The sequence below is a fragment of the Oryzias latipes genome, chromosome 2 (assembly GCF_002234675.1).
Source record: "Oryzias latipes chromosome 2, ASM223467v1".
NCBI classification, from domain to species: Eukaryota; Metazoa; Chordata; class Actinopteri; order Beloniformes; family Adrianichthyidae; genus Oryzias; species Oryzias latipes.
Genome location: NC_019860.2, coordinates 1246785 through 1272317, shown reverse-complemented (window position 1 = coordinate 1272317; position 25533 = coordinate 1246785). Strand labels below are relative to the sequence as shown.

The 25533-nt window shown below is 42.2% G+C and overlaps 2 protein-coding genes across 4 annotated transcripts; one reads left to right on the top strand and one right to left on the bottom strand.

Annotated features, from left to right (window-relative positions):
- The first annotated feature begins 610 nt into the window (after positions 1–610).
- On the top strand, positions 611–5195 carry LOC101172960. The gene is made up of 5 exons (XM_004086028.3): positions 611–1033; positions 3010–3321; positions 3413–3453; positions 4371–4518; positions 4735–5195. Exons 1-5 carry the CDS (start codon positions 937–939, stop codon positions 4764–4766), a joined length of 630 nt encoding a protein of 209 aa, XP_004086076.1. The 5' UTR covers positions 611–936; the 3' UTR covers positions 4767–5195.
- A 542-nt stretch (positions 5196–5737) lies between these two features.
- On the bottom strand, positions 5738–24348 carry LOC101175298 (chloride intracellular channel protein 5). Of its 3 annotated transcripts, XM_020701376.2 has the most exons (7): positions 16153–16347; positions 14248–14345; positions 14007–14116; positions 10382–10507; positions 9013–9119; positions 6908–7089; positions 5738–6829 (listed from the first exon to the last, which is right to left on the bottom strand). In XM_020701376.2, the coding sequence occupies exons 2-7, from the start codon at positions 14299–14301 to the stop codon at positions 6668–6670; spliced, it is 741 nt and encodes a 246-aa protein (XP_020557035.1). In that variant the 5' UTR covers positions 14302–14345; positions 16153–16347; the 3' UTR covers positions 5738–6667. The 3 variants fall into 3 exon arrangements, with proteins under 3 accessions (XP_020557035.1, XP_004086085.3, XP_020557034.1); XM_004086037.4 differs by lacking the exons at positions 14248–14345; positions 16153–16347 and adding an exon at positions 21948–24348; XM_020701375.2 differs by lacking the exon at positions 14248–14345.
- Positions 24349–25533: the final 1185 nt, after the last annotated feature.

The window sequence follows — 25533 nt, the reverse complement described above, 5'->3', positions numbered from 1 at the left end:
CGACGAATAAATGGATGCTTTAAAGCTAAATTCTTCTCGCCCAGCAACTGTCTCACACACACACACACACACATCTCTTTCTGAACCCTCCATTCATCTGGACTTCATCCCTCCATCAATGGCAGGTTGAGGAGAAGAGCGAAATATGCTTTCGTCACAACTTCCTGTTTAAGGATTAGTTGAGCCAAAGAACTGTTTGGACGTCTTGGATTCAGATTTTCCGCCTCCTTGTTTGTGTGTGTGTGTGTGTTTACGTACACAGCTCGGTGAGTACCGTCTGTGTGTTTTCCCCCGCGATTGTGTCTGGTGTGTGGCCGGTGCGGCTCCGGGCCCTCATGCGTCAGAGCGCCATTCTCTCCCAGAGGCCCCTCGGCAAACATATTAAGAAGCACCTTATCACCGCTTACACAGACCGGGACACACACAATAAATGCAGGCCTAAACACACAGTGGAAAAAGATGGCCGGACACACAAAGCTCACCAACAAACTCCCCAAATGTCACCAGTCCGCTCGGTGCGAAGGGGCGGCGCCGGAGCGTGCGTCAGGTCAGCCTTTGGTTGTCCAGTCGGGGGCAGAACTTTAAAAAGGCAGCGTTCCCCCCGTGAGACACAGGAACGCTCTTGACAAGCCTTCTTCCAGGGGCGCATTTTCAGAAAATGAGCCAAGAGATGGGTTTTTTTGGTTGACAGACTAGACTGACGGGGATTTTCAAGCCTAGAGGATGTGGAGATAGAAGAAACAAACCTTAGTGTCTAAGACGAGTCAGGAGTTTGGAAGGTGGCGCTTCCTTGAGGACCTCTAAGGACCGACGTCAAACCATCAAATAGTGGAAGTGGACTTGTAGGGTTTGGATGGATCAACTCAGCAGTACCAAAACCCCTTGTGGAGAAGTTTAAAGTTTTGTAAGAGATTTGTATCAAACATCGTAGGCAGTATGACGAAAAGACCAGCATCCCTGTTGGGAATCAATCTAGTTTTATTGGCTCTGGTCATTCTTGGGACTAAAGTGGACTCGGCACCCACGGATTTAGGTAAATGATGATGATGATGATGATGATGATGATGATGCACCTTCATGACCGTCTACCTGTCCGTAGATTCAGTGCAGTACAACTGTTGGGTTGAAAGCTACAACCAGTCTACCGTCAAACGAAAGTACAACTTGTCATAAAAGGCGAAACCCACCGAGCACGAACAAGAACGCGCTGACTGTGGGTTCTTAGCATATGATGTACACATTGTATTGTCGCTACTCTATACTAGCCCATGTACTCACAGTTGGACGTGGTTTGGTTTAAAATTGTGTGAATTTTTCTCCAGGTTTTTTTTTTCGCTCTTGGCCATTCCGTGTTTTGAAATGGGACGTGACCTATATGTCAAATCCAACTCCCTGATTGGTCAACTGGTTTAACTCTTACAGAAACGGTAGTTTGTTTGATTGCATCCAGAGTTCAGCCCAAAAAGGTGCTGTCAGAGGACAGATCCGGTCAGTCATTGTCATCTCATACAGAAAAATGGGTTTTCTTTGCACTTCAAGACTTTTCTACCATGGAAAAACAGCTGTTTACATCACCTATTAGGGTCGAAGTGTGTCTGTCAGGTAGCAGACAAAACCCATCAGAAACTCTGCAGCCTGCAAGACAGAACTCTGGGGAGATTTTGAAAGTTTTTTTTTGCATTAGGAATGAAAAGAAGCAGCTCACAATGAGGAAAAAGTGTTTTTTTGTGTGTGTTCATTTGCTTGATATAAAATCATGAACTATAAAATAATCAGTTCTAGGGACGGAAAACGGCATTTTCGTAATGGCTAAATGTCAGTTAAAGTCTAATTTATTTTAAATTTAGAAAAGAATGTGTTTAGTGTGCACTGTGACCCTATTTTAATCTACTTTTAAAGTGTCCTAAGTGATCTTGTATGATTTTGTGTCGTTTTCTAGGACATAGTTTATGCAGAGCAGCAGGAGTTTATTAGAAATTCATCTCTGAGTTGTGGTGGTTCTGAGCAATCCCGCCCCCACTTCCCGTCCCCATTGCTGAGAGCTCAGAGCACGCAGCTCAGTGGATTTTCTACATCACTTTCTTTTCAACTGCTCCTTAAGTAGAGCAATTAATAAGCAATAACACACCTCATTACTGAAGCATACATTGTAGAATATATTTTAGTTGCTTGTTTTTTTAAAAAATAATACTGCACCATTCTAAATAAGGCAAAAAGCACTACTTCAGGTTTTTCAATGTATTTTCTGCGTTTTTTCTTTTTTTTTTTAATAATGGTGTGTTTGTGTATTTTAGAAAGATGGCGGATGCAAAAAGCAATAGATTAGGATACTTCCTGCAAGATTATGCTACTTTTGTTTTGTAAAACCCCAAAAGATGTTTTGGTCATGGTGTGCCTACCCCTACTTTTTAGCTCACAATGGTTCAGTCCATTACTTCCTGAGCAAGCTGCCATTTATTTACAAAAAAAAAAGGTTAATAAAAAAGGCCTGTAATTAATGATTTGATGTTACTCCCCTTCAAGACATTCATTCAATTGGAAATTTAATGTGCACGTTCACAACTCAACTGACGGGTTTGATTTGATTAAATGTTTGTTTATTTTGACATTTTGATTCAAGATCAATGTTATCGGGTTTTTTTCCCCTGTTCAGGAATTCGTTTTTTGTTTAGACTGGCATTTACGGTTTTTCTTGGTAATTTCGCCGTGTTTAATTTTTTTGCGTCTGCTGGACACACGCAACAGGTGCTAGCTAGGTAGCTAGCTAAGGGGTGCTAGCTAGCTAGCACTACTGCCTGAACCACTTAAGGAGGCAGGAAGTTGAGCTAACTCGTGTAGTACAGGAAGGCAGAGACCTCAAATGACCTTAGTGACATCATTCCACATCCTTCCTGGAAGTAAATCCACACCAACATCTACACAAAATTCTAATAATTCCCATAATGCCCGCTGCAGGTCCTACAGGGGTTCTAGAAAAGGTTTTGAAGACCTTTCTGTTGTTTTTGGTAGATTTTGGGTCTCCATCAGCCCTTTCTGCTCCAGTCGTCCCCCTCCGGTCTTCAGCGTGGAGCCTGAGCGCTCGCCCCAAAGACCGGCTCCTGAACGCCAGAAAAGCTGGACTCGGATCAGCAGAGACGCCTCATAAGACGGCGGGGAGGACTGTCCAGGATGCGTTCAGGGCCGCCGGGAGACGCCGAGTCCTCAGAGACGCTGGAAATCCAGATAAACTGTCCAAGATGCTGCAGATGATCTCGGCTCTGAAGGAAGCGCAGAGAACTTTAAACAGCACCCTGAGCTCCCACATCACCTTCATGCCCAACGGTACAGCAGCTCGCCATTTTAGCGCCGATGTGCCGGTTATGGTAGTTATTCTAAAAGCACCATAAAGAATCTGGTTTGTTCTTCATTTCAGCAAACAGCAGAAGCCCAGGAAGAAAAATGAAAGACAAAGTGGTACGTATTTTATTATATATTTCAGAATATTCAAAGGTCAGCGTGACCCAAAACCATAAAAAATGATTGGGTTAAAAATCTCTTATGGGGCTCAAAAAATATTTCAGAATCCGCTTTTAAAACAAAACACACCAGTCGGGCCACAGGGCCCATGGCTTGGCGGCCATTTTGTGAAAGTGTGAAATTTGCCGATTTTATACAATTTCCCAGAAAATGGGAAAAGAAAACTTTTATTTGAGCCAAAAAGAAATTTTGTCAAGTCTATAACCACAACCGACCTTTGACCTCAGGAAAAGGTCACCAGGTTGAATTTTTCAAAGAGAAAAAGATCAGAAAAGACCACGGAGATCAAAACCAACAGATATGCCGCCATTTTGAAAAAAAGTGTTTGTTTTTTTAGGAATTTGTCACGAGCAGCTTTGAGCAGGCTGTCAGAGGCAGAAGGGGAGGGTGAAGGACCTGAAGCATGTGCCCAGGCAGTGGGGGGGGGGGGGGGTAAAAAGGGGGGTGGCAAGGATGAGGTGGGGTAGCGCCTGCAGGCCACAGAACGCCATCGACACTGATGCAACTCCATGAAAGAAAAGCATAATTTATTCAACCATTTAAAAAAATTGCATCAGTCATTAAAAGCAAGGATATGCAATCAACAGGAGTATTCAAATATTAATAAATTATCCTAAAAAAACATCACATGACCACAGAACAGAGAATGAGCTTTATTCTTTTTATTTTTTATTTTTAAACTTTATTATTCCACACAATAGAACAAATATGTATGACAGCAACAATAGTCATAACAACAACAATGTCAGGGGATGAGCTTTACAAAGACGGCTCTACCTGCAGTTTAAAAAAGATTTTGACGTTGTTGCTTTGATGGTTTCATCCTCATTTTCTTGTCCTTCTGATGTTTGCAGCTCCCCGCAGCAGAGGGCGGGGTCAAGCCGACCACGGCGACCCTATCGGCAGCTTCCAGCACCCCGTCCAGAGCCAGTGCAGACATCTCCAGTATGAGCGGCAGGAACTTCAGGAAGTCTCCACAAGCCAAGAAGACCAACAAAAGAGGTGAGGAGAGTCCAGAAGCAGGACTGGGTGCTGTCCAAGGTCAATAAAAGCATCATTATGTGAGAGCCCACATTTGGAGCCATTCAGCTTATTGGAGCCAAAGTAAACATTTGCCTGTCGTGCAAACTAAAGATCGGCCAAACTCGACTGCTAAATCAGCTCGTAACAGTCGCTCTCGTGGCTGCTCCACTCTAAAACCTTTTCTCTTTTCCACAGTGTGTTTTTGGAAGTACTGCTCCCAGAACTGAGTTCTCCCGCCGCCATCCCGACGTCTCCTTCCACCCAGAGCTCCACCCACTCATCTTTGTGGGGTTTTGACTTTTTGCTCATTGATGCTCACAGCAAACACAACTGACTGACTGGCACCGTCCCGTCTTATATCTTTGACCTCCCAGTGCTTGGAAAGTGTTGCCATGACGACATATGTCCAAGCCCGCCGGGCGGCAGCTTTGATTTAAATCCTGACATCATTAACGACACTCACCGATCAAAGGCAACGATGTGCGCTTGAGGCGCATGAAGAGACGCCCCAAATTAACCCTCCATCAGAAGACAAACACAGTGTACTGTGTGTGTTTAATTGTGTGTGTGTTTGTGTGTGTGTGTGTGTGTGTGTGTGCAAGCTTTAAATAAAGATCACCTCTAACATTGCAAATACCTGCAGTGGCTATGAAAGACCCAGATGTCGTTTTTCTTCAGCTCACCGGCTTTTTACCGGGACAAAGAGTTCAAAATCCTAAACTGAACTGTTGAAGCAAATCAAAAACTGTTCATAAATAAACTTTAGTCCTTCATTTAGTCCTATAGACGAAGGCTGACTGAGTAAAGTTCATGGACGTGCCAACAATTCGTTTTTACCGGGCACTAGGCGCGTAAACATTTTGGTGAGTTTTTGAGCTCGTGGTGGGAGAAATTCTGGCTCAAAGGTGCAGTAGGAAAGGAGCATTGCGAGGAGTTGGGTTTTTCTGAAAACCAACCAATGTCCAGCTTCATTATCCACTAATAGGAAATGAGAAAAAATAGTATTTTGATTGTGTTTTACTCTAGACAGGTTTATTACATAAATCACATCTATAACATCATTTTCATTCATATAATTGTAAGAAAGTCCAGTTTTATAACTTAAATGTCAAAGACGGCGTGTCAGCGAACCAAAGAGAACACCAAAGCATCCAGTCTTGGGTTTCTGGAGGTGGATTGATGTCAGAAAATACCACAGTTATAGTTTACGTTTGTTTATTGCTTTGTAGGATTATACAAATGGTTACATTCATTTACTTAATAGATTGCAATTCAAATGTAAGTGGATTAAAGTTCAAACCAAAATTAAATGAACAGTCAGAAAAATCAGTCTGTCAGAGCCATTTGTAGGCTGGCTATTGAACTGTTTAATCTCTATAGTAACACAAAGACCTTAAATCACTACTAATCTGTTTTCGTAACTTCTGCTGATTGGCAGATTATTATTTTAGATTTTCAGTAAGAACTGATTCAAATATTCTCATGATTTAAAGACTCAAATTTAAATGCTTAACCTTAAAAATAAAAATAAACATTTGTGTTAAAACCATAAAAAACAAAGAATGTGTGGAAAACGTGCTAAAAGTGTATTTTTTATTATGAAATGTAGTGTGTTTGTCTTTAAACTAAGGTAAACGATGCACCTGTGCAAGCCAGCTTCAGCACAGTTCACCTAAATGAGCTGAAGCACAGAGCAGAGCAACATGGCCAGACTTTGGGCTCAAGTGTACTCGGGTGCAGTACACATGGACCCGTGTGAATGCCACTCACATTCCAAGTGATAGTCAGTGTCGTGTTTGCAGGAAACTTGGTTCCACTTGAAGGATAAACATAAAAACACATAAATAAAAAACAAAATTGTAAATCAGTCTGCAAGTGACCTAATCGGTGGTTTTAATTTTTTTTCCTAAAAATGATCATGGTGTTGAGGCTACGTGTACAAAAATCTCATAATAATTGTCAGATGGGCTATGTCTATCTACTGGAGCTGCTTTTCTTCTCTTAGAGTCCCCTAAGGATACTGCAGCTCATTTCTCCTTCTGTTCATTCATTCCTTGTTGATTTTTTGCTCAGTCGTTTCCTTCACGTCTTCGCAGTGATGCATCGAGGAGATGGACGTGAACCGATCCTATTTGATCCTTCTTGCGACGTCTAAATAGGCCCACTCGATCTCCCGGTCAGCAGGGCAGGTTTTGGTAAACTCTTCTTTTTGATAGGCACATTTCAGATACCTCCACACCCCTATCATCTCCGGTGGGATCTCAAAGCCCCTGTACTTCTTGGCCACAACCTGGAAAACATGCAGAGAGGTGTTGGTACTGCTGACAATCCCCTAGTGGGAAAAACCAAATATCCAAATGTACCAAACCTTCAGAATGTGCAGTTTGGGCAACAGGTTGCAGTCGGCCAGGGTGAGCTCATTCCCGTCCAGGAAGCTCCGGGACGACTCGGGCAGGTCTCCAGAGGCTTCTGCGTCAATCTCCTCGGACAGGGGGGTCCTCAGAAAGTCGTCCAGGCGCCACAGAGACTTCAACAAGGTTTTCTCTAAGGCTGGTATCGCAGAGAAGCAGAATGGGAGGTGTTCAAACAGCAAGCAGAGCTTCAAATATTGTGTTTAAACACAGCCAAAAGGTCCTCAAAGTTAAAGTCAAATGCTAATCCTAATCAATGAATGCTAAGCCACATGTGTGGGTCGTGTCCAAATTCCCTCACTAGTCCCTAACACCTAAAAGGCTATGTAGTGCCCTAAATTTTAATGCAATTCAGACACATACTTGCCAATTGCTAATCTAATCACTGATTTCCCGAAGTAAAAATCCCAAAAATCCTACAAATGCAATGCATTTTAGGTTTTCTTTACCAATATAGTGAATTTTTCCCAAAGACATCCCTGAACTTTTTAGGGCACTGCATTTTGGAATTGTAGATTTGGACGAACCAAAAAAAATGGTGAATGGTAGTGAATTTCACGGACAAACAAAAGAAATGAGGATGTATTTGTGTTCAAGTTATCATGTGCTGTTCGGTGACCTGTGTTGGATCATCCAAACATTTGATTTTATATCGCAATGATCCCTGTCAGACAATTGTGGACAAGGTGTTCTAAAAACCTTGTTTTCACTGAGTGGTATGGTCCGACCCTGTCCAGTCCAACTTAGAGAGGTCCAGGCAATTTAGGTGAGGATTCCCACTCCAAGTTGGACCGTCACGGCAGTCTGTTCCATTTGCCTATAGGCCTAACAGGGACCCAAAAATGATACGGTTCGTTTTGACTTAATGGGTCCATTTCATAATAGAAACACTCAAAATACCGGTGTGGTCTGTAGAAGACCAGACCAAAACATGCCGCTCAATGGAAATGAGGCTTGTGTTTCTGCCTTTTTAGTCTGTTTTTCTTCGAGGGGTTGAAGGTTTAGTTGGTTTGATTTGTTTTAAAGTTCTTTGTGTCGGGTCAGTACAACGACACAAGTGGGGACTGTGTAGATCTGTCTACCAGACTAATGGGAGCAGTAGCTGGGTTCATTGTTTTCCCCCCTTAGGTTCACTTTGACACATGGACATGAAGAGTGGGAACCAAACCTTCAACCATTTGATCAGAGGTCGGCCCATAGATTCATTTTGTAGCCTCAATCCATTGTGGTCTTTATCTTACAAAAACTCTTCTTTTAGCTTTAAGGCCCGTACACACCGGGACGAATATTCGCCAGGCGTTATTCGCCAGCGTTTTTCGCCACGTTTTTTGTGTTCACACCCAGGCGATTTTCGCTGACGATGAGTGGAGTGAACATGCAATTTCATTCCCTGACATTAGATGGCGCTTAATGTAAAACAGAAATACTCCTGTACACAAGGTGGCGCTGCGCAACTTTACGCTTCTTAAAGTCGCTTTTCACTCAGAAGAAGAGAGCAAGTATTTACACGCTTGTCAGAATCAAACAAAGAAAACATGAATATTTCAAGCACCAGTAGCTCCAACTGGTGCTTGGTTCGGGGATATTTTAGAATGTCCGTCATTATTGCTTCGCGGCTGTGTAGACGCTACTTGGCGTCTATCTTCTTCGCTGGTATGTGTGCTCAGCAAGGCAGTTTTGTTTGAGCGCCCCCAAGTTGTGTTTTACTGTAACTTCAGAAGCTCCAGACACGTGAGCAAAAGCGCCGTTCTCATTGGTCGAGTAGATTTCGACGCGACGCGTCGAAAAAAAAAAACGAACCCGAGGCGTTTTTTTTTTTGACGCTTTAACGCCTGCCGTTTTTTTCGCGTCGGTGTGCACACTCTCATTGGGGCCCTTTGTTTAGTCACGAGGCGTTAAACGTCGGCGAAAATCGCCGGCGAAATTCGTCCCGGTGTGAACAGGCCTTTAGACCACAACCCAGAACAGACCAAGCCTTCTTTATCTTTTTGTTCTGCTTCTTTGAACCTTCAGGATCTCTTCAGTCGTAACATCCACTGACCTCATCGGAATGGTTTCCTACCGTCATTGGTGTCTTTTCTTGGGTTTTTGATGTAAGCTGAGAATTTGGCGAATATGTCAATTCCAGCTGTGTTGGCTTCAAGGTGTTTGGCAGCTAGTGTGGGGAAGCTGGTACCAAAGAGAAAACAAAGCAGCTGAAGAAACCTGAATGCAGAGTTTGTTACAACGCTGTCCACTCACTAATTGCTACAGATATTGAGATGCTACCCTGAATCCTGACAGATAATAATCAGTTTGGCACGTTTTAAGGAAGCTCAGTCAGAACAGCTCTCTATCTCTGACTCAATTGGGGAAGAACTTGTCTCCTATGGGAAAACCATTTACACAAATAAGTGTTGGGTTGTGCCCGATGACAGACTAGTGACCTCTGTAGGGTGTACCCCATCTTCACCCAACAGTATCTGGGACGAAATAGATATAACAGGTTAGGAAAATGGATGGATGGGTTGTGTACTATTGTCCTAAACAAGGTGCTACACTTTCAGCTCCTTTTTCAGACTGTTTCAAAAACTCAACTACTGCAACCAGAAAAGTTTACTTGGTAACCATTGGGTGGCTTCTTACACAATGAAGTTATTCCCCATTCACTACAATGGAAAACTGTCCTACTTCAGTAGAGGAATACATGCAAACAGCCCTCATGGCTTGATTTAACACAGACGCCAGTTATTCTATGGTTAATTTAGCAAGTTCATCATTAGGTTTCATTTTAAATCATGAAACTGGGCTCAAATGAGGGTGTTACCTTTTGATTTACTGTATGTGACAGAAGAATTGTCAGCCTTTAAATGGTGTAACTGGGAACAGTTCAGCTACTGACAAGCATGTTTTTGTTTTTTGATGACATCATGTCCCGCCAAGTCAATAACAACTAATACAAGCAAGTGATTGCGTGTTTGCAAAGAAGCACACTAAAGCCTTGTTTACACTGAGCGGTGCAGTGCAGTCATAAGTAACCCTAACCCTAACCCCAAAGTCACAAAAACTTTGTATGCCAAAAACCAAAAGCCAAGAGGAAAAAAATAAGCTGCTGGATGATCTCCATTGTTGTTGTTGTTAGCTTCCCCCCACATGCGCCACAGCAGATCCCTCAGTGGAAACAAGGCTTTGTTTTAATGTACCAGTGGAACAACAACTCACCATTCATGGTCTGCCCGATTGTTTACCCAGACAGGCTAACGGTCTATATAACCCAACTTTCCTGAAATCGTCAATCAACTATTACCAAGTACAAAACGCTAGGACTTATATTAAAGGCAATCCTACATGAACAGGAATAAAGATAAGTTCATCCTAAATTGGATCAGAAGCAGATTGGTAAAAATCTGATAAATCACTAAGGTTAAGCTCTTCAGCACTGTATTGTGTACCGGGGTGGGGTCAGTTTCTCCTCCAGGAACTCCTCAATCTTGTTAACATCCACCTTGACTTCCCCATTGTAGGTTATGAAGGGTGGGTTGATGCCTGGAGCAAGGTCCTGTAGGTCAGTCGGCTTCCTGGCAACACCAGTCAAACCATGATGATCAGTTTCATCTAAAACGGCTCTTCGAATACAAAAGTCCATAAAAATCTTTAGGCAGTTTCATCAGAGAGTTTGTTGATATGCACACCAAATGTCAAATATACGTGTGTTTCTTCAGAAATTCTTGACGTGTATCCACCTGTATCCGATGTATTTTAAAGTTTTAATGTCTGCGCACGATAAACGGATTCCAGGAAAATGGCGTCATGACACTCGGTAATGACATTTCTTCCTTTCGGATCATAAACAAAGAATAGCAGCAATGTGGTGCCTATTTTTTGCAAACATATTAGTTCTCACATTCCTACAACTAACATTAAGACCATCAGCACAGGAAACAACAAATGTACAGTTATTATCATCATTGCTAAAAGAAACACACAATGAAATTCAGGTTGGCAGCTCAGTCAAGAATTAGCAAATAAAATAAATGAAAGTTCAAAATTTCCAATAGAATAGAAGCTTATACTAAATTATAATAAAGAGACACCTGAAGAGCTTAATGCTAACAGATGATATTTACAAAGACGAGAGGTTTTGAAAGCTAAGTCATTATGTACACAGATCACCCGAAAGAGTCACGGGATTTCAGAATCACGTGGGCCAGGATTTTCCGACGATTATGTTGATATGGTTAAAGTACAACATAACTCGCATTATTACGATATTTGTTGGCATTGCAACAGACTCAATGTCTCAGAGCCTTCAAAGGAAATGTTGAAGGTCAGTGGTCTATAAGGCCGTGTCCCACACCTACTACATACATTTTTGCATATCGCACAGATGAAAACTGGTCATACATGATCTACGTAGGAAAAGTGAGAACAGTTGTCGTTTTTATGTGAAATTTTCGCAGATGTATCACGAATGATCCAGGTTAAAACCACTGGGTAACACTTTATATTAAGATTCATTAAGAAGCTTTGTTAACACATTAACAAGCATTATAAATGAATTTATAAGGTGTTAGTAAGACATTTATTAGTACAATAAGTCTAATAAGGTTTATTAAATTGCTTAGTTAACACATTTACAAGCATTATAAATGAATTTATAAGGTGTTAGTAAGACATTTATTAGTACAATAAGTCTAATAAGGTTTATTAAATTACTTAGTTAACACATTTAAAAGCATTATTATAAGGATGTTTTCAAGATGCTAATGATGCATTTATTGATATTATAGATGCCTAACAAATGTGTCAGTATTAATAAGCTTAATAAGATTTATTAACAACCTTTGTTAACAAATTAAGAAGTATTATTATTGTTTGGGGTTCTAGTAAGATATTTATTAGCATTATAGATGTCTGACACAAGCCTAAGTGTTCATAAACTTAATAAGTTTTATTGACTAACTTAACAAACTAATAGGCTTTATTAATGTGTCAGATGCTAGTAAGATATTTATTAGCATTATAGATGTCTTGCAAATACCTGAAAGTGTTAATAAGGTTTATTAACATCTGAAGTCAGACCATTGTCTTCAAAATCCATATTACTAAACTGCTTATAAGCTTTACAAATGTATTAATTAACTTTGTTAATAGTTTATTAATTGTTTTGCAGCACCTCATCTAAAGTGAGGACAGATTTTACCACCAACAACCACAATGCATAAAGCTTGTAAAAAGAACTTTATGACATTTAAACAGACTAAACATACACAAATCGTTCTGTAAAAGATATATAATAATTTAATTCAGACAATTACATTTTTTAAAAAACATATAGACTTGTGTTGGATGACTCTAGCATCATAGCTAAGGATAAAGTATTAGCATCTATCCTGAGTGAAACATTCATTGCAAATCCGATCACCAGGAGACAGTTCTCTGCATTCAATGCCAACTGCATTCAACCACTGTTGCCTTGCTTCCGAATCCACTAGAAAGTTGCACAAGCTAGTAATTTTTGAAGACCGAAGACAATAAACCTACAGGAGCCATGCTAAAGCCAACACGCTAACCTGCCCATCTTTGATTCTGAAAGGAATCAAAGAAGGGCAGGTTAACTAATGTCACCATTGGCTAATGAATCTGTCAATCAAACTCATCAGCAATGCAGGAGTGCTCGCTTTCAGCCAATTGAATGGCCTCTTAGACTTTGCTTTCACACAGGTGACGAAAAAAGCCCCGCCCATCTTTGATTCTGTACCAGTCGGTCGTTAGCGTGTTAGCTTTAGCATGGCTGCTAAAGTGGTCTTCAAAAATTACTAGCTTGTGCAACTTTCTTGTAGACTTTGAAGCAAGGCAACAGTGGTTGAATGCAGTTGGCATTGAATGCAGAGAATTGTCTCCTGGTGATCGGATTTGCAATGAATGTTTCACTCAGGATAGATGCTAATACTTTATCCTTAGCTATGATGCTAGAGTCATCCAACACCAGTCTATATGTTTTTAAAAAAAGTGTATTTGTCTGAATTAAATTATTATATATCTTTTACAGAACGATTTGTGTATGTTTAGTCTGTTTAAATGTCATAAAGTTCTTTTTACAAGCTTTATGCATTGTGGTTGTTGGTGGTAAAATCTGTCCTCACTTTAGATGAGGTGCTGCAAAACAATTAATAAACTATTAACAAAGTTAATTAATACATTTGTAAAGCTTATAAGCAGTTTAGTAATATGGATTTTGAAGACAATGGTCTGACTTTAGATGTTAATAAACCTTATTAACACTTTCAGGTATTTGCAAGACATCTATAATGCTAATAAATATCTTACTAGAACCCCAAACAATAATAATACTTCTTAATTTGTTAACAAAGGTTGTTAATAAATCTTATTAAGCTTATTAACACTGACACATTTGTTAGGCATCTATAATATCAATAAATGCATCATTAGCATCTTGAAAACATCCTAATAATAATGCTTGTAAATGTGTTAACTAAGTAATTTAATAAACCTTATTAGACTTATTGTACTAATAAATGTCTTACTAACACCTTATAAATTCATTTATAATGCTTGTTAATGTGTTAACAAAGCTTCTTAAGGAATCTTAATATAAAGTGTTACCCAATTCATTAGTGATTCATGCGTCAATTACATATTTGAATGTGAAAGTCATACATCGGCGGTTCATGCCTGAAAAATCAGTTAGACATACGTGGAACGGTCGTGGAAAGACACAAATTTGTCTATGCATCTCACAAAATTCACATACATTTGCATAAGATTGACGTAATAGTGGTGTATAAACTACGAAAAACAAGCATAAACTACGTAATTATCAACAGACCAAAACTTTTGGACATCTTAAAACCGAATTAATGTAAAGTCCGTCGGCTGAAACCCTCAACGGACATCTGCGCACATCAACGAATGACGATGCAAAAGACACTTTAGAATGTTACGTATGTATCAAGAAATTTTGAAATGACATACATGGAAAATGCACAAAATGTACATCTTGGATGTTTGACGTGGCCTTAAGGTAGTATTTCAATATTGGTGTGTGAGTTTTACCTTTTTAGGTCAACTGTGGTGACATTGAAGATGACCCCTTTTAACCACAGGATCATGAAGAGTCTCTGGGAAAAAGGGCAGTTTCCGATGCTCTCCCCATCACCTCCTGCCTGCAAATACAGACACACAGAGCTGCATTACTGTTTGGAAAGAAACCTGAGAGCCTTTTGGCTTCTCTTCTGGAACTGGACGCATTAGTTATGGGTTATTTTTCTTTTCTCTCAATCCCCTGATATTCTACCTGTACCAAAAAGTAAGGTTGGCTAAATCCAGGCCTGGTGAAAGGAACATCCATCACTTATCTCCTTTCCTGCCTGTGAAATAAACATCCCTGAACATCTAAAATGGAAAAAGAAATGTGGTGAAAACTTGTGGAGACCTTTGAATACGACCAAATAAGATACAGTCCTTTCTATTTCTTTAAATCAGTAAACTGTGACGTACAGCTCACTTGAATTAAACTTAAACTTCATTTCCCATGATGCACAAACACAAAAGGTCAATGGTTCAGAAAGTAGGTCGGTGTTGTCAGTGTTTTCATACTTTCTGTGTTTATAAAGACATTTTCACCAATTTGCCCACCAAGAGTTTATCAACCCTCACCTCTTGTAGCAGAACCAGTTTGACGTTTTTCAATGAAACATAATAAATCCAAGAAAATTAAAGTACTGCAGAACAGAAACCTGCTAAAACCAGGCCAGATTGTTTTGATCTTTTCCTGTTTAAAAAATCATAAAAGTTTTTAGTTGTGTCTAAGGTGACTTCATTTGCCAATGACTTCTCTAAGAGCCAAAAAACGAAAATTAAGGCAGACATCAAAGGTTAACTTAACCGTTTAAGAATCTGCAGCTTTGCACGTGTTTACAGATCTATGATCTTTCTATGGAAAAGTCATCCTTTAGAGACGGTTGATCCGATGCAGAAACAGGAGGCAGAGGGGGAGGCGAATGGTAAATGGTGTAAACTTGTATAGCGCTTTTCTACCTTCCCTAATGGCCCAAAGTGCTTTAAAGTCACAGTTCAATTCACCTATTCTCCACTGCCAAACACTGGCACCAACTTTCCACCAGAGGAAAGGTGGGGTTCAGTGTCTTGCCCAAGGACACATTGATATATGGCGGAAATCAAACCGGCAGTCTTCCTTTCAGAGGTCGACTGGCCTACCAGGATGAATAGAACCCAGAATCTATCAGGGCAGCAGATGAAGATGGTTTTTTAGAGGAATAGTGATGGTGTTGGTAGATGGATGCTGATGTTGGAGCTACCAGGAAAGAGTAGGTTCATGGATGTAAAGAAGGGAGGATGTTTGTTTTCGATGAAGAGGATGAGGAAGGTTGGAAAGACAACAAGGAATAAAAGAATTGATGATTTGAAAACTAAAACTAAAAGTATAAATACATATTCTTTTTGTTAAAAGGGAGGGAGAGGGGCAAAGTGTGTGTGTGTGTGGGGGGGGGGGGGGTAGAAGAAAAAGAAATAAAGAAATAAAGAGGGAGGGGGATACAGGTGCTGAGTTGCTAATTTGAATAGGTTATTAATTTAAGCTGTGCAAAATGTATGCTAGATCTGCAGAAAGACAAATATTACATCCAAACGTGAAATTCTGACACTAAGATGAGCGGCAGACATCTGTCCATCGATACACTGTGGGTTAGGAGGAGGGATAAAGCAGACAGGGAGCCGTGTGACAGTGTGCATGTACGTGCATGTGGGGGTGGAGATGCATGCATGCTGCCAAAGTGAACCGTGTGATCATAAGAGGAACCAGATCCTCCCCAGCACGACAAGCCAGACCAGGAGAGAGGTGGAGACCCCCGGACCAGGAGTGTCCCCGCTTGGGCTGCACTTGAGCGGGGTAAACAAGCATTTGAAAGAAAATCAACTTAATCTAAGAGGAAGATTTTGCTTTCAGGTCGTAGATAACGGCCACAAAATGAATCAATCATCTGCTCCGTTTTGTCTGAGGCAGTTCAGTCCAGATGGCTCCTTCATGAACTTTTCTACTACAAAGACAGATCATCTTAATTGACTGTCCAGCAAACAGTCTTGACCTTAAATTTCAGATCTGCAACCAGCAGGACAGACAAACACTCCAGACATCATTTGAGGTCCACTTTTGAAATCCTAAAGGAATATCTTGACTTACCTTCACAAACAACTCGATAGAAGGGAAGCCAAGTTTTTTTCTAGCAATGTCAAACCAGGACATGACGATCCGTCACGTCAGGCAAAACCGGGACAGAGAGAAAGTCCGACGGGAGCCACAGCCAGTCAGTCGGTCTGTGACAACAAACCCAGAAGGCTTCTCAAATACACCCAGTCTGACTGTCTGCTCCTCGCCTTCACTGACTCCGCTGACCCACACAGACAATGCCTTTGTGTGTGCGTGTCACAAATGCCAAGCCCACAATGCTGTTTACCATCTGGACACAAACTCTGTCCATTTCTGGTTAGATCATCAAATATACAACTGATAGTTGGCAGTAACATTTGTCATACTGGTTTAGGCTAAACGGAGTTTGTTTGAAAGTATTTGTGTGTCTAAATCTACTAAATGTTTTTCTGTAGAGGAAAACTACTCCTATGTGATGGATATAACCTTTAGCCAATTTCTCCACCCCTATGTCTCCAGAGTGTCAACCTCTTGACTTCTAAGTAACACATGAAGGGTGGGGTCTGGTGTGGAGTAAAGCTGTAGCTCGAAGGATTACCAATCAATCCATATGACCAGACCTGACATTTTCCTATAACAGAAACATTTGTACACTACATAATTTCACCGAGTGTACCAGGAAATAAAGTATAGATTTCCAATTCTAAGTTGTTTATGGGAAGTAGACATTGATCAAGCCTTAAAAGTCAGAAAACGCTTTTTACTACAGTCTGTCTGAATGAAGCGGTGCTGAAACAGAATGTAGAATGACACAACTCTGTGAGCTTTAGTTAGTCAACATTGTACAGTATGTGACATTAACCGTCAAACATAGAAGTGGCAGTGTGGTGGTATGGAGCTACTTTGCTGGATCCAAGGTTGGTGACTTGTACACACCGGCTTGGCAGTTGGCGTTTGAGTGATCACTATCAATGAAAAGTCAATTTAAATGCCTGTAAAAACGGGTTTCGGGCTCCTGCATCTAAAATGATCGCATTTACGTGTCGCTACGAAAGCTTTTAAGTGAGTTTTTGGGCTCTATGTACAAACCATTGAACACATGCTAAACTTTCAACTGCTTGGGCGTCAAACAGCTGAACTTTGACCAGTCAGGGACTCCGTTGGTTGGAGTCTCATCCTCCAACAAAATGATGACCCCCAAACACAAACCCAGGCAATGCCACAATCAACCGAGGTCAAATATGATGGTAACCTTGTAAACATGAAGTGACCAGCACAGTCTCTTGACTTAAAAACCATTGAGTCACCGGTAGTTTGCAATTAACTTGACAGAAGAATGAACAAAAAATGACCTAGAACTGTCCAAACTGTGTGCCAACTTTTGCAAGAGACTTGGAATATTTCCATTTAGTTAAAAAAAAAAAAGCTATTTTCAGTCATGCCATGTGAAGTGTGTCACTCCATTGCAAAAGGCTTTTTGATTGCCAGCAACTACTCTGAAGTGTTGGGTTGTTGACTAGAGTCCGGTGCGGGTGTTACAAAGTCATCGTTTTCGATTTTTCGTCGTCGATTTATGGTAGTAAATTTTAATGACGGGCCCAATGTCTTCTACAACATTAGTTTTAATGATCTTAGTAGTCCAGATATCCTAAAATCCGTCAAGCTCGTTGGTCATACACTCAATGTCTCGATACCATAATGAGGACAGAGGGGGTATGTGATAAAAAAAAATCTTTTAAATACATTTTGGTCCTGCAAAGGGACTGGCGACTTTTCCTGGCTCTGTCTATACCCAAAAGTGGCTGAGATAGGAAGCTCATCCCCCCGAAAGGGATTTGAAAAATGGATGAATGGATGAGTACATGTTGTCATATAAAGTCCAAGACGTATTTTTCCAGTTCCAGTTCTTCTGGTGCCGAGGTAGGGCGGTCAACCTCTGATTGACCGTGTCTGATTTGCGAGAGGATCGCAGGTTTGGTTCCTGCCTAGCCCGGTGTCGAAGTGTTCTTGACCATGACACTGAACCCCACACGGTCTCTGGTGAATATAGGTTGGTGCCAGTATTTAGCAGTGGAGCCACCATCAGTGTGTGAGTGTGTGTGCCACTGGGTGAATGACACTGTGATTGTAAAGCTCTTCTAAGAAGATAACAACGCACTAAGGATACACCATTTCCAGCATTTACTCTAAAAGGAAAGGCTGAATTGTTGTGAATAAAAAAATTGAAACATCGGAGTGTTCTAAAATATTTCACCAGAAATGTTTTCTTTTGGTTCTTTTAATTCATTGATTTTGAACAGGATCCGTTCAGCTCAAGCAGAGCCTATTCACAGTTCCACATTCAGATCTAAGTGCTGCCTAGTACTGTGACAACTAGGCAGCTCCGTTGTAGCAACTGAGGTCATGATCTCTCCAGAGGGCACCACAGTTGGTTCACAAAGGTGGGGCAAACACTGGTGTATCCCTCACCTGGATTTAATCCTGCCATTCTTAGGATGTGAACCAGCAACCTTTCAGTCGAAAGGAAGCATTGCTAATCACTAAGCCGCTACCCTACACTCACAAGTTTTTAAATCATGAGTCTGTGGGGAAAGAACCAATTTCCTTGAGTTAGTGACCGCACAGTAAGACCGGTTTGTACGTGCGGTAACAAGAACAGAGTCTGTTGTCGTTGGTGCTAATACTGGGTCTAAGCTCATGGCTCCAAACAGCAGGCTAATCGGCTTACAGAGTGAGAATGCAGATATTAACCCTGTAGGCACCAGGAGAACACAGGTACTCCACCTTTACCCAATGTCTCATACAAACCAAGCAAACACGACTACATTTGCTGATAACTTTAAAATCTTCCATCTGTTGATTTTCCACACAATGAGACGCTTGAGCTGCTCCAGAACATTCCCTACCGTCCCTGTCTGCAGAGCCAAGACAGCCTTGGACAAAGGATGGAATTGTGTGGAGAGGGAGATTGTTATGGTCCAAGTGAGGTGGTTCTTAGATATTCAATTATCCTCCTTTATCCCACCCACTGGATTTAAGCCACAGAAAGGAATGTGGCGCTGAAGGTTAAGACAGTATGATTCATTGTAATGCTAGGTTCACAATGGGCTCTGAAATGCTCATTTGGAAGATCGCTTCCAACAGAAAGTCTATGTAAACAAGTGTAAATGCGCGTTTTTAGGCTTCCGTGTTCAAAGCTCTCCTATCCACGCGTTGCTACGCAAGTTTTTTAGTCAGTTTTCAGACTCTTCCTACAAAACTTCCATCAAACGCACGATTAACTAGGGACCGGATTTGGTTGTGACGTATGGATAGTAAACGCATGCACAGTGTGTACATAACTTGATACATTACCGATTACTTGGTATTGTTGTTCAAATGCAATCTGTTGTTGTTATTGTTCACTTTTCAGATTATTCTGTCAGGGGTCGCCACAGCACACAGCAGTTTGGCAGAGATTTTAACACCGGATACCCTTCTTGACATAGCCCTGAATTCTATCCAGGCTGGGGACCGGCACAGGGAAACTCAGACTTTGGCCCCCTTGCTAAAAGCATGCCCCCTGTGAATGGTAGCCTGATATTCAATTTCAATCTATAACTTTACAGTATTACACTATGAAAATTGTTATGTCCTTTATTACTTTTTTACACTTTTTCTAAAACAGCTGCAAAAGTAGAACACAGCATCTGAAGCGGCAAATTTACTGCCAGTTGTTTCTCACTTATTTAAGGCTGGATATTGTTTAATGAAGATGACTCATGATACTGTTTATGTATGATGACGTGACAGCATCATTAATCAAAATCAAAATATAAGCAAACAACTGCAAACAATTGGAAAACAAAGACCAAACAGAGCTGTCAGTTTTTGTCAGAGAAAACTAAAACAAAACGACCCTATGAAAGCAGGTTCAAATCTGCTAGCTCACAACAAGACTAGCAGCTTTGTAAAAAGACTGGACCAAACCCAATGAACCCTAGAAATCGTGGAATGTATGTACTGTGGCTTCCTAAGAAAGACTCTGAATTGTCCTGATAGAATCAGGTAATTAAATGATTGTAAAGTTCTCTATCTTGACTGCTCCACTTTCTAAATGTACCTCAGAGCGGTTTGAATCCTGGCTGGGTTGTTTTTGTGCAGAGTTTGTCTGTTCTCCCCGGTCACGTGTGGGTTTTCTCCTGTCTCCTCCTACAGTCCAAAAACATGCTTCATTGGGTGATTGATGGCTCTATGTTGTCCCTCTGGTGTGAATGTGAGTGTTGGTGTTGACTTGCAATGGACTAATGTACTAATAAACCTCACCTTCACACAACAGTAGCATGATAGCCTCCAGCAACCCCATTACCCCAACTAAGACGTACCAACTGCCCCAACTCTGTGTACCTCGCCTTTGCTCCCGCTCCTACACCTGGCTGTGGATCCTGCCTCTGGCTCGTCTCTGGCTCGTCTCTGCTCTGTTCCTGACCGAGTACCTCGTCTCTGCTCCTGCTCCTACACCTGGCTGTGGTTCATGTCTCCGGCTCGACTAGCGCCCCTGACTGTCCCCCCAACCACGGCTGGATCAAGCTCGTCTGCTGGACTTTATATATGTAGTTGTAGATTTAGATAAGTTAATTCTTCTCTAAGAGTTCTGGTAAATCGCCTGTCCGTCCTGGGAGAGGATCCCTCCTTCACCCCTGAGGTTTCTTCGTTTTTTCCGGAATCCGGTATTGTTAGGAGTTTTTCCTTACCGCGAAGGGGGGTCTAAGGGCAGGGATGCCAGTATAGCTTAGTCAGTTTGTTAGTTCATTTTAGTATTTTCCTATTGAACTCTTTGTATTCATGATCCTTTTGAGTTCATGTTTTACTTCGAAGCCCATCGAGACGACTGTTGTTGTGATTTTGGGCTATACAAATAAAATTGAATTGAATTGAATTAAGTGGATTTATAAAATGGATGTGTGCACTTGACAAGTAAATTGGACACAGCTGTACGATTTTTCATGGTCTTTCCTTGTCTACGCCCTTTTGACCTATTGTATTGATAGGTCACACACTGCCTGGAGTCCCCTAATCTCCCTGGAACAACTATAATTTTCATTTATACCTGATAGAACATTTGCTCTTTGCAAGACTTGTATGAAATACTACCGGAATCCAATTTCGATTTAGAGGTGGAGAGACACATCCCCTTTGTGGTGAAAACATTTTTGAATCACTTGTACTTTGTTCTTAACTAAAAGCTCTAGATCACTGATGAGATCTAGTGTCCACCAATAAATTATTAAGGTCTTTGTCTTTGGGTTCAATTGCTGCTTCTGCAGGAGCTACACCCTGTTCATCCGGTGATCCCATGTGTCCTCTCATTAGAAAAAAAACAAAGATAGTTGAAGTGGGCATGAACCCTGACCTCAGACTCAAAGACACTAACATTGACTTCGGTCACGACATTGAAACCCCCCCCCCCCCCCCCCCCCCCCATGCACAATGAAGTTTGGGTGAAGCCAGAAGGACAACATCATCTGCAAAACTGTGGAGATGAAATCCTGTGGTTCCCCACTTATAACTGTTTTTTAGAAGTTGTGACTGGCAACCTGCCCGGGGTGTACCCCACCTTCACCCAACAGTAGCCGGGACAGATTCTGGGACCCCACAAGGGATTCAGTGGGTTAAGAAGATGGATGGATGGCAGCAGTAAAGTGGAAGCTCTTGCTTCGTAACACGTTTTTCACTGCAGACCGTTTGTGAACGTTTTAACAAAACAAAAAAAATTACCCAACATGTCCTAAGAGATGTAATTCTTAAAGGGTCTTTTGACCAACAGTGTAGTATTTTTGGTTTCTTACCTTCACATACAGAGCAATGTTGTGATCCTCCTCTTGGCCAGTCCTGTTGTCCCTCCGCAGTACGGGTGGGGGGCTCTCCACCTTCTTGTGGGAGATCAGTTTGACATCCTCCCGCCTCTCTTGCTGCGGGATGAACGAACGGCCTTCGTCCATTAGCACCACCCGCTTCTTCTTCACCTGCTCCACCTTTTTCTTGGACTCGTCTCTGATCACCGACTTCAGCTCCTTGATCCAGTCCTCCTTCCTCTGCGAGCACATCACCTCCGGCACTACCTCTTTCTTGAACCCCTCTCCCGCCCCCTTTGCGGTTTCCCAAACGTCCTTCCGGACCGGTCTCAGGTCTTTTCTCCAGTCCTTCACCTCCGCTGCGTTTACGCTCTCCAGTTGCTCTTTGATGATCCAGTCGTTGTCCTTTCTCCTCAGTGAGGTCACTCTTGCTCCTGCTTGTTCTTCTTTCCCAGACAGCTGTTGTTGTGGACAAATCCCATTCTCCATCACCTCTTTCAGTCCTTTCACCTTTATTTTGATGTCCAGCTTCATCTTATTGTTTCCTTCCTTCCATGTCACTTCTTTCTTCTCTTCCTTTTGAACACGTTTGTCCTCCTTCGCTTCTTCTTTTTGGACATTTTTCTGCTTCTCATTCTTCTCTTCTTCCACTTTCCTGACATTTTTTGGCTTCTCGTTGTTTGTTTGATCCGTTTTCACGTCTTCCTCCTGTTTCTTCTTTGTGTTCTCGCTCCCATCGTTTCCTTCTCCGGTTCTCCGGCTCTTTTCTTCTCGGACTTGAACGTTCTCCCAACCTTCTTTCTCGTCACGTAAAGGGCCTGAAACAGCAGACAAGTCCATGTCCTCAATCTCATCATCCAACACAGTCACAGGATCTTCTGCCATCTCCACCTCCTCCGGTTCTCCTGCCTCCTCCTTCATTTCCACCACGCCTCTTTGCCTCAGCTCCTCTCGGAGATGTTCTCTCCAGTCTGAACTGAGATCTGTGAGAAGCAGAACTGGATTCTTTTGGTCTGTTTTCTCCTCGGATCTAGATTTCTCCTGGTCCGGGTCATCTTCCACGGTGCCCTCTTTTATCTGACTCAGTTGTCCACCTCCTGGCCCCTCCTCTCCACTCTGCACTTCTGGTTTTGTTTGCTGTCCATTTAGATGCTCTCTTTCGTTGTGTTGCTGCCCAAGATCTTCATCCCCACCCTCCTCCCCCTCTTCCACATCCTTTACATCCATCACTTCATAGGCCTTCACTGCCATCTCCTTAAGTTCAACCCCTCCTCTGGACTCATGTGCTTGCTCAGAACCCGCCACTAACCGCTGCGGCTCTGGATTTCCAGGTGTCACTTCTGGAAGTTCTAACCTTGAATTAGCGGCTTCTGGAACGTTCTCCTGGACAGCTTCGTCCTGCATCGCTCTGCAGGTTGTGGTGCTTCCCTGACAGTTCTCTGCCGGTTCCTGGTCGACTGGAGTCTCCCAGGTGACGTGTGGGGTTTTGGTGAGGTTCACAGCTGCAAACAGATGTTTATCCTCTGAGGTGTTTCCTTCAAACCCTGCAGTGTCGTCCTGAAGGTGATCAGATATCCCTGCAGGCCTGTCTTCAGAGGAACAGTTACTTTCTTCTTCATTCAGTTTTTTCTCCTCAAACTCCACCCTTTGTGGTGCTTCGTGGTCACCACTGATTTGGAGGTCTACTCCATCAGCCTCGACTGATACAAAAAGGTCAGGACATTCTGTCACTTCCACAACCCTCTCCTCCTCCTCAGCTGTTTCCATCTCCGTCTTTCTTCTTACGTTTGACAGCAGGGACATTTCTATACCGTTCTGGTCTTCAGCTCCACCCTCAGCTTCGCCCATCATCAGGACGTCCTCACCCACCTCCTCGGCCAGCTCCACCTCCTCATCCTCCACGTCCTCCTGGGCGTCCAGGTCTGAGCAGATGGACAGCGGGCTGTGTTCGAGCGCTCTGTTTGACACGTCTGGGTTTGTGGTGGAGCTGGACTGAGCCATGAGGGCAGAGGGAGGAAGCCAAATACCAGCAGGGAACCAGAGTCCAGGATGGCAGGTTTAGGGAATCAGGCCGGTGGTCCACACAAGGTTTAAGGAAGCATAGTGAAAAGAATCCAAGGTGTGAATAAATAGAAATCAAAGCAAAAAAAAGTTTAAAAATCTGGAGGGGAAATGCAGTTTTTCATGAGCAGAAAGTACTAAAGGAGAAAAAAAGTCAATGTTCCACTCTTTGGGATGTCTCAAATGCTACGAAAAGCAAACTACGATGTGAAAATCATTAAAAATAAGTCAAAAATAAGAATTGTCCGGTTATTTCCGTGAAGGCATCACGCCGACTTTCCTCCTCTCTGGCTCCTTCTCTCCCTCCTGAGGGGATTAGGTGACGGCTGATCCCCACATGACCAGAGGCTTAAACCCCTCTGCCGCCCTGGAATGAACACCGCCTTCACTCTCACTTCACTGAGGAAAACACCGGCAGGAGTTCAGGACCATCTGGCCCGGTTCCAACCACCAGGAAGGAGCAGCTCTACCGATGCGTCACGCCATGAGCCCCTTTTTCTGTTAAACCTTATCGAGATTTGATCACTCCTTTAATGAACAACATGAACCATTGACTATATGAGAACTGGACTGAGCGACCCCTCCCCCGTCACTTTCTAGTACCCATAAAAATCCTATAGACTTCAATAGAGATCTAGACACCTCATTCCTGGAGGGAAAAGGAATTTTTAACATAGTGAACGACACCCTCCCCCCCCAACAGATGATGACATCACAGCAGGATAAAAATCTTTTAAAAAAATGAATCGAGCCAAAAAATATTGTTAAATCCAGTAAAGATGGGAGGACGGCTGCAGGACCTACGGCTTGGTGGGCGAAATGTAGAATTTGGCCATTTTCACATTTTGCTAAAATATAGGCTGGTTTTTCGCAGAGACTTCTGGGAAATTTCAATTGTGAAATTGTAGATTCGGACAGCTCTACAAAATGGCGAACGCAGCATATGGTCCACTAAGTAGTGAGTAGTGGAGGAATTCCCCATCTGCAATGATAATCATTTACCTTTGACCATGGTAAGAGCCAGCCATCTTGAATTTTCCCCTAAAAAAATGTACATGTAGTACAGTCGCCTTTTAACTTGCCAGGAAAAAATGCTGGTTTTCGAAGTTTCTATAGTGGTTTCTGAATTGACACCAGCAGTCTTTTGTTAATGTTATTCTTCCTTTGTAACCTCAGGAAATGCAGTCTCTGCTGGGCCTTTTTCAGCAGCTCACTGGTGTTTGTACTGCAGGTCAGGCTCTCCTCAACACAGTCCTCGCTGATGAAGAGTTGCAGTATGTCCGTTTTCTTCCTCCTGTGGTCTATTATCATTTCTTTGGTCTTTGACGTGTTCAGGAGGAGGTTGTTGGTTGACGTTCCACCTCATCTCTGGAGGCAGATTCATTCCCGATAAAAAACCTCAGTTGCCAAGGAAATCCCAAAGTTTATTTTTGCTGATTCTTCTGAAAAATTACATAGACACGCTTGTTACCTCTGGGCCAATAAAAAAATCAAATGGTTGCTATGGAGATGAAACAAA

Excerpts from the sequence above, each read along its gene's own strand:
- LOC101172960 (XM_004086028.3), top strand. The coding sequence starts at position 937 with ATGACGAAAAGACCAGCATCCCTGTTGGGAATCAATCTAGTTTTATTG. Across the intron at positions 3,454-4,370 it reads GAAAAATGAAAGACAAAGTG|CTCCCCGCAGCAGAGGGCGG; the intron begins GTACGTATTTTA and ends TGATGTTTGCAG. Across the intron at positions 4,519-4,734 it reads CAAGAAGACCAACAAAAGAG|TGTGTTTTTGGAAGTACTGC; the intron begins GTGAGGAGAGTC and ends TCTTTTCCACAG.
- LOC101175298 (XM_004086037.4), bottom strand. The coding sequence starts at position 23,954 with ATGGCTCAGTCCAGCTCCACCACAAACCCAGACGTGTCAAACAGAGCG. Across the intron at positions 14,117-21,947 it reads ACATTGCTCTGTATGTGAAG|GCAGGAGGTGATGGGGAGAG; the intron begins GTAAGAAACCAA and ends CTGTATTTGCAG. Across the intron at positions 6,830-6,907 it reads CCAAACTGCACATTCTGAAG|GTTGTGGCCAAGAAGTACAG; the intron begins GTTTGGTACATT and ends CATGTTTTCCAG.